This window comes from Miniopterus natalensis, chromosome 7, assembly GCF_054644295.1.
Source record: "Miniopterus natalensis isolate mMinNat1 chromosome 7, mMinNat1.hap1, whole genome shotgun sequence".
Lineage (NCBI taxonomy): Eukaryota > Metazoa > Chordata > Mammalia > Chiroptera > Miniopteridae > Miniopterus > Miniopterus natalensis.
In genome coordinates, this window is record NC_142087.1 from 21,638,878 (window position 1) to 21,656,654 (window position 17,777).

Genomic DNA, 17,777 nt, shown 5'->3' on the forward strand with positions numbered 1-17,777 from the left:
AAAAAAAAAAAAAAGACCAGCTCCTTCACGAGATTTACTACAGCTTTTCTCTCAGAAATTAGAGCTGAAGAATCCTCTCCTCTTCAGGCTCCCGAGCCCCAGAGGCCGAGTGCACACAGGGTGAGCAGAGCGCTGACCTCTGCCGGGGAGAGGTCAGCTCAGCACACAGGACTCAAAAGGGAGGAAGAAAGAGCAGCCCCTCAGCGGGAGTTTGACTTGCTTTAGGGCAGAAGAGCTTTTATAAATAAGTCCCCAGTCTCCCACGCCCTCTCACCGGCTCCTCTATTACCAGTCCTGACTCTGTGCTTAGGCGGGCGCGCACACAGACCCAGCACACTCGGGCACACAGGCTCGCTCACGGAGAGCTCTGGCTTCACTCTGCCTCACAGCCCTCTCGCCGGCCCTGGGCCTGTGGGATGGCCTGGCAGACCGTCTGTGGAGGAGGCAGGTGATGGATTGACTGGGAACTTTCCTAGGCCCAGTGGCTCTTAAGGCCTTTTCAGTTCCTCCTTAGCATGCTCAGCTGGTGAGAAGCATGCAGAGGGCTCTTTCCCAAACCCACCATGGGTGCCTGGGAGGATTAATACCAGCCATCCATTCCCCTTGTCAGAGGGAGAAGGTGGAATGGTAAATTACAGCGACCTCCAGCCTTGATGTGGCAGATTGGGCTGGGCATTTGGGACGTTTCCCGGTCGGAGGAGCCTGGCAGGGCCTCCCTGCAGTGATGCCAGAGTGAGCCAGTGCTTGTGCAGCAGCAGCGCAGCTTTGCTTTGGACATTCCTCTTAGCATGCTTCCCTGGCCAGCCTGTTCCCAGTGCCTTCTGTTCCCAGTGACCAGCTAGAGGAGAGACTGCATGGGCAGCCCTGAGCATCTGGTAAAGCACCCCCGGGTGCTCTCCAGGGAGGAGGGTCCAGACAGTGCAAAAGCACCTCTGGGAGGAAGAGCTCTCTGGGTCACACGGGGTCTGCTGATGGGGTTCTTATTTTGCTGCTAATAATCTCCAGCTGGGAGAACCTTCCCAGTGTCACCTAAAATCTCTACAGCAAAGTGCCCATCCATCCGTGAACTGTCTATCAAATTGGCCTTGCTTTCTTGGTGCCAGTTTATCAAAACCCATGTTCTGTGTCCTGGTGGTAGGAACAATTTTGGCTATGTGTTTCTAAGGTCTAACTCCAGCTCACTGACCTCGAGAGAAGCCTTAACACTTGACACTAGGCTGGCTGCCCATCATATGAGAGCAAGCTTAGGAGAGAGGAGATGGTGAGAGAGAGAGGGGGGCTTGGCATTTAGCTTCTTGGTCTAGAGAAAGTGGCCACTGTGCAGTAAGGACAGCCAAGGAGGGAACTTCTTTGTAGGAAAGGCTATTGGGGGTGAAGGGGGAAATTAAAAAGTATCCAATCCACTGAAAACCTCATTAAAAAACAAACACATTTCATAAGGAAGAAAAACTAGCCCAAGACTGTGACCTGGAGTCGGACACCTGAGCTTACCTCATTTGGCCTAATTTTATAAAACTACCGTGGGGTGTGGATATAGAATAAAGGACTATGTTTTGTCATTATTTAGAGGCTTTAGAGAGCCATCTACACTCACAGACCCACACACTGCTGTAGCATTTAATTGGGCACCAAGTTGTCTTGCCGTCCAGTGGTTCAGGCTTGTCTTGAATGAGCTCCTGCTACGCTGTGAGGAGGCACTGAATTGATCTGGGAAAAATCCAATGATCTGTAGAGTTGAAACCAAATGTACCACCTACACAGACATAGCCTGGCATGACTCCCTTTAGGAGAGGCCTGTGTTAGTTGGCTGTTACTGTATAACAAATTATCATCAATACAGACTGATTATTGAACAGTTTCTGCCACCCTTTAGCTGGGTCCTCTGCTTGTCTCACAAGGCTGGAACCAAGGTAGCAGCCACCTGTCCTCATCTGGAGGCTTAACCAGCGGAAGATCCACTTGCAGGCTCCCTCAGGTGGTTGGCAGAATCCGGTTCTTTGTGGGCCCCATTGCCCTGCTGGTGGTTGCCCTGGGAGTTTGCTCAGCTCCCAGAGGCTCTTCTCAGGTTCCCCACCACTGGCCACTGCCTCTGAATGATGGAGAAACCTCTCTTCCCCTGAATCTCTCTGATTTCTGTGACCAGCCAGGGAAAACACTCCACTTTTAGAGTGCTCCTGTAATTGGGTCCACTCCACTTGGATAATCTTCGTATTTTAAGGCCACCTGGATTCGTTCTTGGTCCAATAACCAGGGGCCAAGAATCTGTGGCCACCTTGGGATATCGTCTAGCATCAGATCCAAAAGCCCTTAGCTGTTCTCTGATGGGGCCCCAGTTAATGGAGAGAGCGGACACTGTCATTGGAATCTGGCTGGATTCCCTAGTCTTCCAGGGGCCCCCATATCCTATCACAGGACACTTGAACAAATGCTGAGGGCAGCACTGGCTTCTTCCTGCGGCACTTGGACACTATTGCGATTTCACAGATAAGCAAACTGAGACGCAAAGAATTTCCTAAACTTTACCAAGTTAGTAAGTGGCAGAGCCCAGAATCTAGGTCTGTGCGAGCGCAAAGCCCAGGAACTCTGCTGACCGGCCACACGTGGGTGAGCCCAACGCCGAGCAGGCAGAAACTACCGACGGGGAAGCGGGAAGGAAGAGCTGCGACTGGAGTCCAGGAAGTCTGGCTCCAGAGTGCGTGCCCTTGACCACTGGGCGCGCACTGCCTGGCGGCCGGCCCGGCCACGTGGAGGCGGCCGCCCTGGGAAGCGGCGGGCCTCCAATGCTGAGCGCTGAGTGCTGGGCTGAGAACTCGCAGGAAGCGCGGAGATCACAGGATTGGGGCTGAGGGGAAAGCCAGAGGTTGCGGGGAGTCCCGGCCCCCGCCCCGCCCCCACCACTCCCTTTCCTTTACCTGGCAGACGCGTTCGCCTTAGTTTCATGCAAACCTGTAGCTGTTTCAATTGCTGCTCTTCCTTTCTGTTTTAAACTGTAGGTTCTTTTGAAAGCACTTCCAAAAACCATCCCTGCAAAGCCAGAGAGAGCCCCCAGAGAGCATCTGACTGTCGTCCTGAACTTGCAGGGTTTATGTTTCTATCTCCAGGATGGGTTTTTATCCAAGCTGTTCAGCGTGGGTGCCTCAGCGCACAGGAAACTTTTAGAGAACGTGCAATTCCGTCCCACCCTGACATGACAACAGGTTAAAGATGACTGGTGGGACACGTTCCTAATGCCTGCGCGGGGGAGCTGGCTTTTGGGGTTTGGGGTGGAGGAAGCAGAGCTGCTCATAGGCGGTTTCCGGAACGCCCAGATCTGCCTGTGCTGGCCCGGGCGCGAACTGGACCTGGTGAGCTTCGCATTCAAGCTACTTGGATTTTAGTGCTCGGGTGATTTTTCTGTGATAATCTGGAGTCGCCTGTCGGGGGAAGCAGGATTGGTTAGGGGATGTGCGATGAGGCCTAATAATTGCAACCACCTGGCACTGGCCATGGAGCCAGGGTGTTGTCCTGAAAACGCCTGTAGAGTGCGCCCGCATGGTATATTTGCGCGTGTGGCACGTGTGAGCGCCTGGCACGTGCGCGTGGTTCGTGCACAGGGAAGTGTAGGGTGTAGTGGGGCTGTCGATTCCTTTCCGAATCTCTTCCTGTGCTTCATTTTTATAACTATGAAGCAGAAACTAAAAAGAAACTGTCAAGCTGACCAAGAACAAAGGAACCACCTACAAAGAGATGGGCTTAACCTGCCTTTGATTCAGAAAACACCTATTGCTCTCAGATTTATAAAGCTGTCACTTTCCACTCAAAAGCGGGAGGAGGCACAGCTTGGATTAAGGACACTGTCTCTGTGGCAGCCTGCACAGTCATTAGGAAGCCAGCTGCAAACCTGTGTTCCCCTGGGGATCTCGGAGGAGCCCCACTGGCCTGCCAGAAGCGCTTCTCTGTAAAACAAAGCTGTTGCTTTCATGTTGCTGGCATCTGCTTTGGCGCTCGGGATAATTCAAACCTTGGGCGCCCCGGTACGGATATTTGCAGGGGGAAGGGTCGGGGTGGGGTGGGGGAGGCAGTGGGCAGGCCTCAATTCGGGGTTCTTATTGGATTTAAGCATATTTACTCTCCAAATTAATTTTCCTGACTTGCATATCACAGGTTAATACCGGACCAGTGATAATGACACATAATTTAAGGCTTATAAAAGCTGCCTGGGACTTGAAAGAAACACTCCAAGCCAGAATGTTGTGCCAGGCATGCAAGAGCAAGTCATTCAGGTAGAAGTTGTCCAAAGCGAGGGCGCCGCGCCTTTCAACAGGATCTCCGAGGGTGCGCGCAGGCGAGCAGGCCGTCTGCTGCCCCAGGAGCATCGCCCCACTCGCTGTTCCTTTTAACCATGGGAGGCAATTGTTCACAAAGGTAAATTCGTTATTTTTAATAGACCCAGAAATATCTTGTAGTTTTCAAGTGAGGCAACAAGATTGCCTTAATGGTTTCTAAACTTTGAAGACTTGTAGGGCCAGAACCCCACAGAACTGCCTCGGGGCACCCTTCTGCCTCCAAATACCAAGTTGTCTGTTGGCATTGCTGGAGACTGACATAGCCTGAACTGGGATGTTGAGCTGCTCGTGGGGTGGAAAAAAATGTTAAGAAAAATAATTGTTGTTTTTGCAAACTATCAATTTAAAAACAGAACCTCAGGAAGCAGATTTCTGTTCCAGTGCTTGGATGAATCAGAGCTTACAAAGTATAAATACACATTAGCAGGAGGAGGCTTCCCATAACCCATGTGCTGTGTCTTCCCAGCCCAGGAACCTCTGAACTCATTTCTCATTCCCAGTAGAGGCAGGAGAGACCCGCAGTGGAAACGGAAATGCTGGGACTCTGCTCAGCCCAACCTTTTTTCTTTAAAGGCAACCGGTTCTTAGCTACATACTTGCTCACTTTTGCAAAGCCAGGTGTACACCATTTAGAAAGCAGGGAAGCCCACACTCTGGCTCCTTTGGCTCTTTGCTGCCTAAGAAATATTCCCAAATAAGTTAACTTTGACTCTCTGACCCCAGATCAGCCAATAAGCATGAAGCACTTAGACCATAACTTGCTCAGGGGGCAGTGTAATTATTTTAGTTAAAAATGATGTCAGGTGGCAATTTAGCAACAAACTGGCTTCCAGGCTACTTAATTCACTTTAACAAGGAAGAAAAACATTATAATTAGTGAAGAGCTTGTACTTTAGTATTTTAGTAGAGTTGTTCTCAAATTTTACTGACCATACTGTGGGAGGGAGGGAGGAAGAGGGGAGAGCTCTTGGAAGTAGATTGCCCAGCCCTACTCCTGGTGAATCTTGGGCCAGGCCTGGGAACCTGCATTTGAGAGAAATGCACCACTTTCAAGTTATGCTTCTGATCACACCCAGCCTGACTGGGCTTTACCAATTAAGATATACCCCCTTTCTATTCTGATTCTACACTGTGGAAGTCTAGAGCCTCAGGAGTTTCTAATCTAAAAACAATCATTTTCTAGTTAGTTCCTTCCTGGAGTTTCATGGTACATTCTAATGCCAGAGTTCTGGGGAGCCACATTTCCTTCCAGGGCTTGCTTAGAGGGCCCAAAACGTTCATGGGGAATAGGAAAAGTGTTGAGTCCTTTCCTTTCCCCTTCCTTGTACCCAGGATAATCAAGGCTCCCTTGCCTGGTCCCTTCTACCTGGAGAAGGGGGAAAAACATACCATTTAGACCCTGGTTTTGAGAAGCCTGACCTCTACCTTCCCATGGAGAGTGTCCTGGACAGAAGGCCCCTTAAAACACGTGAATCTCAAGATCATTTCCCTCCTGGAATAAAGAATTGCAGAGGCTCATTAAATGGTTTTCTTGTTTTTTCTTGGCACAAAACCATTTGGTAACTATCCAAGGAATTCTGGGGTCCTGCATGATCCAAGTTTACAAACCACCAGAGCAAGGTATTGCTTCAGGATGGTTTGAGTTCAGCGCAGCAAAACCAGATTGTTTCCGGCTCCTTGGGTCTGTACCAGGAAAGCATGTCTCCCTCCCTGACTCCACCTTGCATAAAGCGGCTGCTCACCAGAGATTAGTGACAGAAGTATTGCTATACAAGGGCAGGGAGATGTCATGGGAATCTACGCTTTCAGAGCTGCCTCCTTAACAAGCCAAAATGCACTGACCCCCTCGAGGCCTCTATTCATGCAGAAGGAGCATGGAGTCCTTAAGGCCCACCACCCCCTCTTAAACAGTGCCCATCAGAGAACACAATTCCTGGCTTGGTGGAAAGAACAGCTTCCCAAGAATGAAAGAAGACATCTGCCTCAGCTTCTCCATTCAAAGTGTGTTGCTCCAGTTGGAGTTATGCTGTGGAAATGGGAGGTGGGTAGATGGCCTGAGCACTGGGGACAACTTCCCCCAGGATGGGAAACTTTAGCTTATTAACCACAAGCAAGGAACTCTTGGCAACTCGGAGCAGCTGCTGGAAGCTGTCCATGTGGGTCACCTCAGCTCATCCCTTGCTGCAGGTGCCAGAGGCAAAGCTTTCCCCACCCCATGACGTGGGGGCAGAGCCATGTTGGCCTCTGGCCCAGCAGCCACAAGTGAGAACCACAGCTCTCCTGCCCTTAGCAGGTGGGAACAGCCCAACTCTGGAACTTCATGGAAGGCCAGACAGCTGGCACCCCAAAGGCCAACAGAACGCTCACTTCCTGGGTGCAAGGTGATGATAGATGGGCCATGACCCCAGAAGCAAACCACCCTGGAGGCGTAGGTGTGCACAAAATCCACAAGGTCTCTCATGATGGAAGGACATTGATATATTAACCCAAGTAGCCAGGAAAAAAAAATGAGGAAAACCATTCAATCTCTCTCTTCGGCCCCCATCACCAATTCCAAGCTATTTAAAACCCTTTCAGCGCAGTGGGCAAGGTCAGCATCTCCCGTGTGGTCACAAACAATTCACCTCCACACTGCAGGCCAGTGATCAGTGGCGTTTATTCAAGCAGTATTCACACTTGCTGTTGAATGACAAGGGAATCAAGGCCCTGAGGTAGCGTGTTGCAGCTCCAGCTTCACAGCAGCCCCACTGCAGAGGAACCGGGGAGCTGAAACGGCTGAGTTCCTCCTGGTGCGCGCCCCTACTTATCACCAGAGGCACATGGCAGAGCCGAACCATGTAAGCTCAGAAGAGGCCACACTGTTCCATGTTTTTATACAAAAAATTTAATAAATATTACTTTTCAAAATTTATTGCCAGGAACAACACATCAAAGATGCATTTTTATGTTCATAACACTAATAGGACAATACAAAGTATCTTCACGGTCTCAATGGCGAACCAACAAAATTACTGTTTTATAAGCCTTTTGGATCTTAAACTTCGTAAGAGCGTTTTGATTTCCTTGCGTAAGGCAGGCAGTGTACTCTATGGCAATCTAAACAGTGATCTTACTGGGCATTTTACGGTTCAAGTATTCAACTAGCTTATTAGAATACTCCCTAAATGCAGTAGATAACAACAAAAATCAAACCTACAAGTGGTTCAGTATTACATACGAATGGTGAAAAGAAATCAGAATTTACAAAATAAGATTGGTGTGCTTCCAACTTCACACAATTAATTTGATATTTTTAAGGGTATTCAACCACTCATTTTGGCTACGTTCACATCATAGCTCAACTTGTTCCCTTAAACGGCTGTGCAGCAGGATCACCTGCCTGTCTCTTTTCAAGTCTAAAGCAGAAAAAAAGAAAACTGTTCTAGACTAATTCTGAAACTGCCTCAGTCAGTCCTGAAAACACATTTTAAAGTGATGCTCTAGAAGGTGTTTTAAACATCTTGACGTACAAAAAAAAATTCCACCAGTATTCCAGGCACAGAAGCCCATCTGTTGTCTTAAACCATTTTCAAACACCTTAATTTTGGCTTATAGGCAACACATAGTAAGAAAATAAGTTCAAAAAAAAAAAAAAATAAAGCCATACGCTTACACTGCTATCAAAAACCTTCAGTTCTAAACACATACATATAAATAAAAAGGAATGATGTTTTAAGGCTCTTGATTATTAAGTTAATAAATCAAATATACACAGTGATTAATAAAAAAAAGAATTATTTACATAACTATACAAAATTCTACTTTTGACACATTTTTCCTCTTTAAATTCTTCATTTTACCAGCAACTGCTGACATCAAAGTCCCCCCTCCCCCAACAACAAAATACAATAAAAAAAATAAATAATAAACTCATTTGTGATAGTTGCTGTGGTTCTGAGCTGCAAAGGCACTTTTCAAATACAGAACTACTTGTACGTCATCATAAAACCAATATACAAAAACAACTCAAGAGTCAATAAATATAAATAAAACTATGATCCTAAGACTGCATCACCATCGGGACATCTGGCAGAAGTGGAAGCTCGAAGCCCAAGGGTTGGGCCCTCTCCGGGGCGCCTGATCCGAGACCTGTTGGCTGCAGGGCCCGTGCCCCAGGGCACCCTGGCCCGGGTTTTGCATAGCTGTGAGATGCAGCCCTCGATTTCCCAGGCAACCACAGAAACTACCATTGCCAGTGTAAGCCAGCTTGTCAAAACTTAAATTAACACAGGGATTCTAAGTCAACAACAGCCTCAGACCGGACTAGACAGTTACAGAACTACAGCCCCGCGCCCTCGGTGGACTACCTGGCGGGGAGGCGCCCGCCGCCTGCTATACGATGTACTCCATGCGGTTCAAGCTCTGCGCGCTCTCCAGGTCCCTGTTGTCCTGTTTGTTTGTCCAGTTCGGGTGTTTGGCGGGCGTGCCGTTGGGCTTCTCCTCTCTGTCGACCAGCGTGTACACCGGCTGCTTGGCAAACCGGGCTTTCTGCTGGTGCTTGTCCATGTCGTCCTCCTCTACCTCCGAGTTGTGTGTCCTTATTTTGGACATTTTGGAGTTTTTGTTCTCGTAGTCCTTGATGGGGACCGTGTTGGCCCCGTGCTTCTCGATGGGGTTTTTGATCTGGTTCAGCTGCTCCCTGACGTTGTTGGTGGTGTTGTCCTCGGAGGCCGAGCGGGCGTGACTGCTGGGCTTCCGGCGCTTCCGCACGCACCAGTAGAAGGCCGTCACCAGGCAACAGAGCCAGGCCACGGTGAGGACGGAGCTCAGCAGAGGGACCAGGAAATCTGCAAGGCAGGCCCCAACCAATTAACCCTCGGAACAAAAGAATACCGACACTGCTGCTCCTGCCCTCAGTCCCCAAAAGGGGCTCCATGGGGACAAGTCCCTTTTCAAAACTGCGTATTGTCAGCTCACAGCTTGATCAGCAGTGCTGGGAACCTGGGCCCTTGGAGACACTGACACGACTGTCCCCGGAGAGACTGAGCAAGAGCAGCAGCAGCTCCCACAGATTCCCCAGCTTTGTGTGGGGAGAGCAGCGTCGGGGTCAGTCAAGGGGACTCTGGCTACTAAGGCGGTTCAGTCGAGGGGACTCTGGCTACTAAGGCGGTCCATCACACGACCTGGTTTTCAGAATGACCAGAAACCCGATCTGAAGGCCGACAGCTCCAATGCCCCGCGTGGTCATGAGCTCAATTCCTCGCCTTGCTAGAACAATAATGCTCAAGATCGTCTGAAGGGGAGTCTGGACGTACTGTAGGGCCACGGAGCTACCTCGCAAACCAGTGTCTCCCGGTGCTCAGGACGGGCTGGCACACGACACCAAACGTCAAGAGCTCCAGGCACAGCGATGCTCTGTGCTAGGGCTCTGCAGGGTCTGGGAACAGTGCACGCTCCACAGGGCTGCCTGCCTGTGAGCAGAGCCTGCTGGCACCCGGAAAGGTCAGGTCAGCCTCTGCCCATCGCCATGACCTCCGTCAGGGCCACCGGCCTGTTTCCTCACCAATTAAGTGGGGGGCTCCTGGAAGGGGAAACTCGAGGGAACTGCTCACCTGGTGGTTTGACTGGACAGTGTGATGAGATCCATTTGGCACTCATCCCAGAAAGGGCCTGTTCCCACCTGACACTCACCCGTTCTATTCTTCAGGGGACGCCTCTGAACTCTCACTTCTGCAACGGCAGCGATGAGTGAGCTGTTCCCGTCACGTTTGCTGACCAGGTCTATAATTTTGTCAGTGATTTCCTTGATAGGGTTTCCATCATCCCGTATGTCTTCAGCAGACTGGAAAAAAAAGAAAAACCTGTCAGTCTGGAGGGTCAGGGGATACTCCACAGTAACTTTTCTTTTTATTTGGTATAACATTTTATTTTTAGGTTTTTTATTTTAAAAAAATTAAATGTTTCTCAATTACAGCTTACATTCAATATTATTTTGTATTAGTTTCAAGTGCACTTTTATTCAAAACCACTTGAAAACACATGTATGCCAAGCTTTATTCCCATGTATTTGCTCCTGGCTAAATGAAGCTTCCTAGCTACCTTGCAATCAAATCATTAGGTGTGAATGGATCTTATACTTACAATGGCCACATGTATTTCATTGTTCGCGGAAGGGGAAGGCTCACAAGCTATGTAGATTGAATATTCGGCAGAAACATTTTTCAGAATATTCAGATTCCTCAATTCACTGCAAATGTGCTCCGTGGTAAGACCCTAGAACAATATGGAAAAGTCCACACGTGTGTTAAGATATTGGAAAAAAGAAAAGGCTGCCGTTTTCTTGGAAGTTAGGTTATATTCAAGTCATGCTTTGCTCTAAGACAGGAACTTGGGCTACAGAGAACTAAATCCCAGCTTGGGACGCTCCTGCCTTAATACAAGCAGCCACACAGTCCAAATAGAAAAAGCAGCTCCGTACCGGGGACATCATCTCTTTGTTGAAGGTGAACGTGATGTTTGCACAGTTGTCCTGGTAATAGGGGTCAGACATGCATTTGGTCTTCACTGGCTGGAGGCTGGAGGAGTGACACTCGCCCACACCTGTGCAGGGACGGACGAAACACTGGTCGTCCAGGATGGGGAGGCAGCTCTGCCCGCTGGGGCACTCGCTGTGCCCTTTGTGGAGCAGGCAAGGTCGAGGGCCACACCAGACCTGGAGAGAGACAGGAGCGGCTGCTCAGGAGAAGCGCCCATCAGCTGCTCGGGAACTCGGGCAGCCTGCAGCAGTCCTCGCAGCCTACCTTTGAGCAGGCGATCCTTCCGCTCAGGCACTGGCAGGCGTTGCAGTCATCGTCCCACTTGGCCCCGTCTGGTATCACACTCCCCATGGTGATGCAAGGTCTCCCTGAAACTGAGAGGCGGAGACGCGTGAGTGGAAGGACTTTCTCGATTCCTTGCTCCCTTCCTGTGAGGAACCAATTATACCCCTGCCCTCTGACACGTGACAATAGTTCCTTCTGGGAGAGGCACATATTACCCCCCTCCCCTGCTGACTTTGCACATGGCCACGTGGCCACGGCAGCACCAGGGGATGTGTTGTAAGCAGAGTCTCTCCGTTGGCTTGCACAGCACACTGCCTCTTGCAAGCCTGCCATTTGCCAGGAAAAGAACATGGCCCAGATGCAGCTGACGGTCCCAGGAGGCGAGGAGGGGCAATGAACAGGCCTGAGCCCAGCCTGCAGCACCTATCACTCTGCCTGCCCTGCAGACCCATGAACACTAATAAACGCTTGTCGAAAGCCACAGAGTCCTCAGACGGTTTAATTACCGTCTATGGCAAGGCAATAGCTACCCTCTCTTAGGAGACTCTTAAAGTTCCCCCTCCCTGGGGTCCCCACTGTACGTCCCCTCTGTGTTCTCTCCCTGAGCACAGTGCCTACTCATGGTCAAAATGCTGACTAGTGACAGGAGCACTCGTTCACTCCACAGGCACAGGGAGCCAGGGCCAGGCCCACATACCTTCCTGGCACTTGGCACCGCTGTGCCCCGGGGGGCAGACACACCGGTAGCCATTGATTTCATCCACACAGGTTGCTCCGAAGGCGCAAGGTGAGGACTGACATTCGTTGATGTCTAGGAGAAATGGAGTATAAGGTCAGGCTCCAATGGGAGGCAGCAAGGATTCTCTAAGTTTTCAGACATAACATACAAATAGAAAGGCATATGAGATAGAAGGATGAGGCTGGTGCATTTTCATCATGTAATCAGTGTTCCAGCAGCTCCGCCAGTCGCTGCCCCCCCCAAATCACCACTAGCTTGACTTAACAGCTGAGAATCATTTAATTTAAATTTGCTACCTCCCCAAATACGTTTCTTTTTCCTGAGTACAATTTAGAGGAAGGGCTGGCAACCTTCTTTAAAAGGGTCAGACAGCAAATATTTTAGGCTTGGTAGGCCATGTGGTTCCTGTCACAACTACCCAACTCTTATCAGAGCTGAAAGCAGCCTGAGACAGTGTAAATGAACAAGCATGGCTATATGCCAATAAAACTTTATTTACAAAAATAGGCAGTGGGCCAGATTTGGCTCCCAGGCTGTATGTCAACCCGATTTAGAAACATGAAATAGAAACAATGCACCCCCATCTAGTGCTGGAGGCCAGTCGGTCCCAGACTAAGGCATCTCAAACACCAGGAAAATTTTAAATAATTTGGGGACAAAAAAAAAAAACCCACAACTGTCACTTTTGTGTTTAAAAAGAAAGCATATAAAAAGGTAGGGTAAAGGCTCAAAATAATCAACTTTAAGTTTCCTGAAAAACTGCATTGCCTGCCCCCCCTTTCTGTTCTGACCCTTCCACCAAGTCTTGGGAAACCACAGCCCTCACCCCTTCCATTGGTGTTAGCTCTGTACTCCACCAGCGTAACTGTGGTTAAAGTCCACTTGCCCATAATTTCATGTTAGTCACAGGGAAAAGCACTCTCTCCCCTTAGGGCCTCAGAGTAGCTTAATCGTCAAATCCTGTGGCTGCTGCCCTCTCCTCTAGAACAAGGAGGGCTGAGGGCTGTGCCACCCACAGAGGGGCAGACAGGTACCTGAGGATCAGCCAGAGCCAGCCGGAGGTGGGCATTAGCCCTGACAGGCAAATAAAAGGAATCGCAGCCTTAATTGTTGCACAGATGAAAAGTTAGGCTGAGGGGTGACACGGGGGAATAAAGCCACTGGAAGCCCAGATGGGGGCAGCCCTTACTTATTCTGCAGTCAGGCCCAGCGAAGCCAGGGGCACACTCGCACCGGTACCAGTTGTCTCCATCCACGCACGTACCACTGTTGTAACTAAGGAGAGAGCAAAGACCACCTTGGTTACCAACCTCCTGACCCACGACTCCTGCTGCCAATCAACAGGGAGCCACACCCATGACCACCAGCGGCTCTCACCCCCGGCCACACTCGCCGCTGCCTGGGGAGCTTTAAAAATACTGATGGGTCCGACCCCTAGAGAGTCCCATCTGAGAGGTCTCAGTGGCAGCCCATGCATATTATAGCCAACAAGTGCTGGCTTAAAAGGTGGTCAAAGCTTACCAAGGATGAGGGCTGCAGTCGTTGGTATCTGCAAAGTAAAACAACAACTTAATAGGAAAGCAGTCTTAGCCCTCAGTGAAAACACTGCTGACTCCCATAATACCCAAATGATAACGTCGTACTTAACACCCGCAAATGCACTTAAGACCCCTGCTCAATTGGAACCAGGCCTGCACCACACTTTGTTCCGCTCACCGTGGGACAGATGAACACAGGAAGAGGCCTGGCAGGGCTGGGAAGGGGTGTGAGAATGGAAGGAGACAGGCTGCTGGTCAGACCAGAGCTGGGAACGAGACGCCATCTGTCTCCACTTATCTCCTGGCAACTTTCTCATGCCCAGGTCAGGGCTGCATCCCATCAAGTCATTAGGACAGAGCCAGGTGATGCAGCAGCAGACATTAAGCAGCTCTGCTCTGGTTTCCACCCCGAGTCCCTGAGGGTGTCAGGATGTGTGCCACAGCCACTGGGGAGTGCCACGGGGGTGGGGACACTTACTCTGAGTGCAGATGGGCCCCTCCCAGCCTTCTTTGCAGACACATGTGAAGGACTCGCCGTTGACTACACAGGTGCCCCCGTTATGGCAGGGGTTCGGCAGGCAGCTACTATTTCGGGCTATAAGACGAGAGCAGACAAGACCACCTTCCCTGAGGATCCACAGACAGTCTGAAGGGGCAAGAACCAGACCCAGGAAAACACTCACAGGGGCTCACGTGGGGCAGAAAGTTACCTATGTTACAGGTCGTTCCTTCCCAGCCTCCAGGACACATGCACTTGAAAGCATCCCCTTCATCATAGCAGGTGCCACCATTGTTGCATGTGGCCTCATCACACTGGCTGTCACCTGGAGGAGGAAGATGTCAGTGTGAGCCCTTGGCTGGCCCCCGCACAGAAGACGGAGACCGCATCCCAGCCAGCTACCACTTACGTGAGTGGCAGGTCTTTCCTTTCCATCCGTTTTTACAGTCACAGTAAAAGTCGTTGACGAGGTCGCGACACGAGCCCCCATTGTGGCAGGGGTTCTGGCTGCAGTCGTTAATGTCTAGAACCAAAGAGGAGACACCCAGCTGAAAACGCATCTGGGACCCTTCACGCCCGTGAGAACCATGCCTTTCCTCCGGCCACCTCCACCCCTGCTCTCTGCCCCAAGTCCCAAGACCAGCCAAGCAAGCTCAGGACTCTACCACCATCACCCTTTCCAGCAGTAAAGGAGCCCCCAACGGGGTTACTTTCAACGCCACAAGTTAGGCAAGTCAGGGGCAGGCCTGTCCCTTCCACAAAATGAAAATCAAGATGGGCAGAAATTATAATCAAAACAGAAAGGGGATTCCTTTCCTTGCAAGCAGGGACATCAATCATCCTAATTACACAATCCTGATTCCAGAGCTCCTGGGCCTTCCCACTGCCGTCACCCACGTTAACAAATGGGAACAGGGCCCGGGCCATGCTGCCCCACTGCAGGGGCAGTGAGGTCACCTTTCAGAGATTTCATTAAACAGAAAGGCTTCCTGCGGTGACCCCCGCCCGCCACAGCCCCGAGCTGGCTGTCAGGAAGGCCAGACTCACTGGCTTCACAGTAGGTCCCCTCCCAGCCATCACTGCAGATGCACTTGTACGAGTTGACGCCATCGATGCAGGTGCCACCGTTTTTACAGGGGTTGCTCTCACAGTCATTAATATCTGAGAAAGACAGGAAAAGAAAAACCAAGTCAATCATTTAACACCCTTACAGGCTGAGCTGCTCCGTGGGTGTGGGGAAGAAGCTTCCACAGAAAGCGGGACCACCCAAACTACTAAGGTTCCAGAACATTCTAAAGTAAGTGCTGACGGCTCATCAGCATCAGTGACCTCACACGTTAAACAGCCAGTCCTAGATCCTGGAAATAACTCGCAAACCTTCACTCGGCTGAAACAATTCGGACTCAGATGCCCCGGAGTCGGGCGGGGGCGGGGCGGGGCAGGGGCAGGGAGAGGGTCTTACTCTCGTGGCAGTATGTTCCAGTGAAGCCTTTGTTACAGTCACATGTGAATTTGCCTCCCGACTGACTCTTGCACTTCCCGTGGGGACCACAGACGTTGGAGGAAATGTACCGCACCCCTTCAGGCGTGTCGTTGGAGGCCATGGCCACTGTGCAGCTGTCAATCACTACAAGACAGACCCGGGATCAGACCACAGCCTTGGGGACCCACAGGCACGGTGTTCCTCAGCTGAGGACACACCACACCGAGCCCGCTTTCCTAGGGACAGACACCTTTGGCTAAGGAGAGTCAGAAATCAAGACGCACCTCGGGGCCACGACTCCGGCAACCTGCCACGTCACACTGTGACAACGGTAGATGCCAGGCAGATGGGAATGTTTTAAATTTATAAGTTTTTAAGGGCATGTTTTCCCTACGTGGCGAATGCAGCCGACATGTCTGTGGGCGCCTCCCCTCCCACTTGGGCCGTCTCTTTGGTGGAAGGTGCTAAAGGAAGAACCAGCTTTACTCCCCACTTAATCCCGCTCAAGCAGAGCTGAAGGACAAACTTCTAGAACCTGCAAGGCTGTGCCCCCTAATGCAGCAGCCACCAGCCACATGTGGCTCTTGAAATCATTTGAAATTAAGTAATAAACGTTTTTAGCTGCACTCCACTGGCCACACGTGGTCTGTGGCCACCGTACCTGACAGCAGATACATGACATTTCCGCCGCCACAGGTTTCCCGACAGTGCTGCCCCGAGGAATCTGTCTCGGTGTTGCCGATCAACCCCCCCCAGGCTGGGAATGCGGAGTGAGTTCCCCTCTCCCCTGGGCTACTGGTTCACCCACTGGCAGGCCCCACTCAGTTGCTTCCGTGTGTTCCGACTTCTCCGAGCAGTCAGGTTAGGGGGTTGATCTCCTCAGCTACAACTACTTCTCAGAGTACCAAGGGACAGTGACGAGTGGGGAAAGGGGAGGGAGCCTTGGAGTCAAGCCAGGAGCCCAGGGGAGAGAGGTACCTTCACAGGGGGTCGTGCGGCAGTGGTCTTTGAGGTGGGAGCAGTTCTTGCCTTCGTAGTCCTCGGTACACTTGCAGAAATAGTCGCTGGCACGGTTGTAGCACTGGGCCCCGTTCTGGCAGGGATTGGGCTCGCAATAGTCTATGTCCAGCTGCAAGGAGCAGGAGCAGGGCCGCAGGGGAGGAAACAGTAAAACAGAGGTGTGATTACAGCGTCTCTGGGGGCAGCGGACACTGGCATCTGACCCCTTCATCTGCTTCGGTTAGAAAGCCTGCCTAATACACAGCTATGTCCTAGAGACCGCCCAGGCAGGCCCTGGCAAAACAGGGCAGAGTGAGGCAGGGCTGAGGAGGGGGGATGAGACGGACAGGCTGCCGACACTACCAAGAGAATCACTCCATCTCTTTCCACCAGCATTTGTCTAGCAGAGATCCCTAGTCGACGGGAGGTTAATAGGTTTCCTGGAGACTCAAGACAGAGTCAAGAGCGGGAGGGGGGAAGGGAGAGGAAAGGGAAGGTGACGGGAGGGGAAGGAAGGGGGACAGATGGAGGGTGGAGCAGGAGGAGATCCCCCTGTAAAGACCTGGCCAGAAGTTCCAGCACTGCTCACCTGACAGAGGTTTCCAGAGAAACCAGTGGGACACAGACACTGGAATCTGTTGATTTCATTCTGACAGTGACCCCCATTCAAACAGGGGTTGCTGGCACATTCATCGATGTCTCTCTCACAGTGATCGCCTGCATAGCCAGGTGGACAGATACATCGATAACCATTAACCAAATCCTGGAAGGGGAGAAGGAGGGGGAGAAACACATGCTTTTTTTTCTATGTATCCACAAACACAGGGCTTCAGCAGTTTAATGTGACTGTTTCGGTTCAGCTGATTCACTAAAATAGTCAAAGGCCGAGCCTCCCGAAATGTGGGAGAGGAATTCCTATGTGCGTGCCTTTAAGACGACTCCCAAGAGGCTGGGGGTAACCTGGGCCAAGTGAAACTTCCAGGGACTCACTTTCACCTGCATTTTAAAATCTCACAAAGCTCTCCCAGGGTCACCTCAATCTTAAACTGGTTGTCGATCATTAAGGCTTTGATTTAAGCAAAGATTTACATACCCGACAGGTGGCATCATTCTGACACTGTCCAAGGCAGTCATTAATGTCTATAAAAAATAAAAATAAAAAGCCATCATATTAAAGAGGCAATTTACGTTGAAATTGGGCTTAATTGAAAAGCCTCCTCAGCTCTAACAGATAAACCCTTCAAATCAGATTTCCTGTGTGCCTCCAGGGAGATAAGGCTATTGCACTGGGTGGGAACCCTCCCTAATTCTTCCAGACTCAGCCAGTGAAACTCCACACTGTTTCAGCCGTCTTATCAGAATGTGGCCCTTTCAGTGGCTAATGAGCCTGATAA

The 17,777-nt window shown here is 50.7% G+C and overlaps 1 protein-coding gene across 1 annotated transcript in view; it reads right to left on the reverse strand.

Moving 5' to 3' along the window:
• Positions 1-7,186: 7,186 nt before the first annotated feature.
• Positions 7,187-17,777, reverse strand: part of JAG1 (jagged canonical Notch ligand 1) — a 34,043-nt gene continuing 23,452 nt past the window's right edge. The window contains exons 11-26 of the mRNA XM_087818868.1: positions 17,477-17,523; positions 16,973-17,146; positions 16,363-16,513; positions 15,364-15,528; positions 14,949-15,062; positions 14,311-14,424; positions 14,113-14,226; positions 13,881-13,997; positions 13,386-13,413; positions 13,054-13,139; positions 11,823-11,936; positions 11,105-11,214; positions 10,783-11,016; positions 10,446-10,577; positions 9,996-10,146; positions 7,187-9,151 (exon numbers count right to left, since the gene is read on the reverse strand). Coding sequence (XP_087674994.1) covers positions 8,697-9,151; positions 9,996-10,146; positions 10,446-10,577; positions 10,783-11,016; positions 11,105-11,214; positions 11,823-11,936; positions 13,054-13,139; positions 13,386-13,413; positions 13,881-13,997; positions 14,113-14,226; positions 14,311-14,424; positions 14,949-15,062; positions 15,364-15,528; positions 16,363-16,513; positions 16,973-17,146; positions 17,477-17,523 — 2,306 coding nt within the window. The 3' untranslated portion in view covers positions 7,187-8,696. The remainder of the gene's footprint in view (positions 9,152-9,995; positions 10,147-10,445; positions 10,578-10,782; positions 11,017-11,104; positions 11,215-11,822; positions 11,937-13,053; positions 13,140-13,385; positions 13,414-13,880; positions 13,998-14,112; positions 14,227-14,310; positions 14,425-14,948; positions 15,063-15,363; positions 15,529-16,362; positions 16,514-16,972; positions 17,147-17,476; positions 17,524-17,777) is intronic.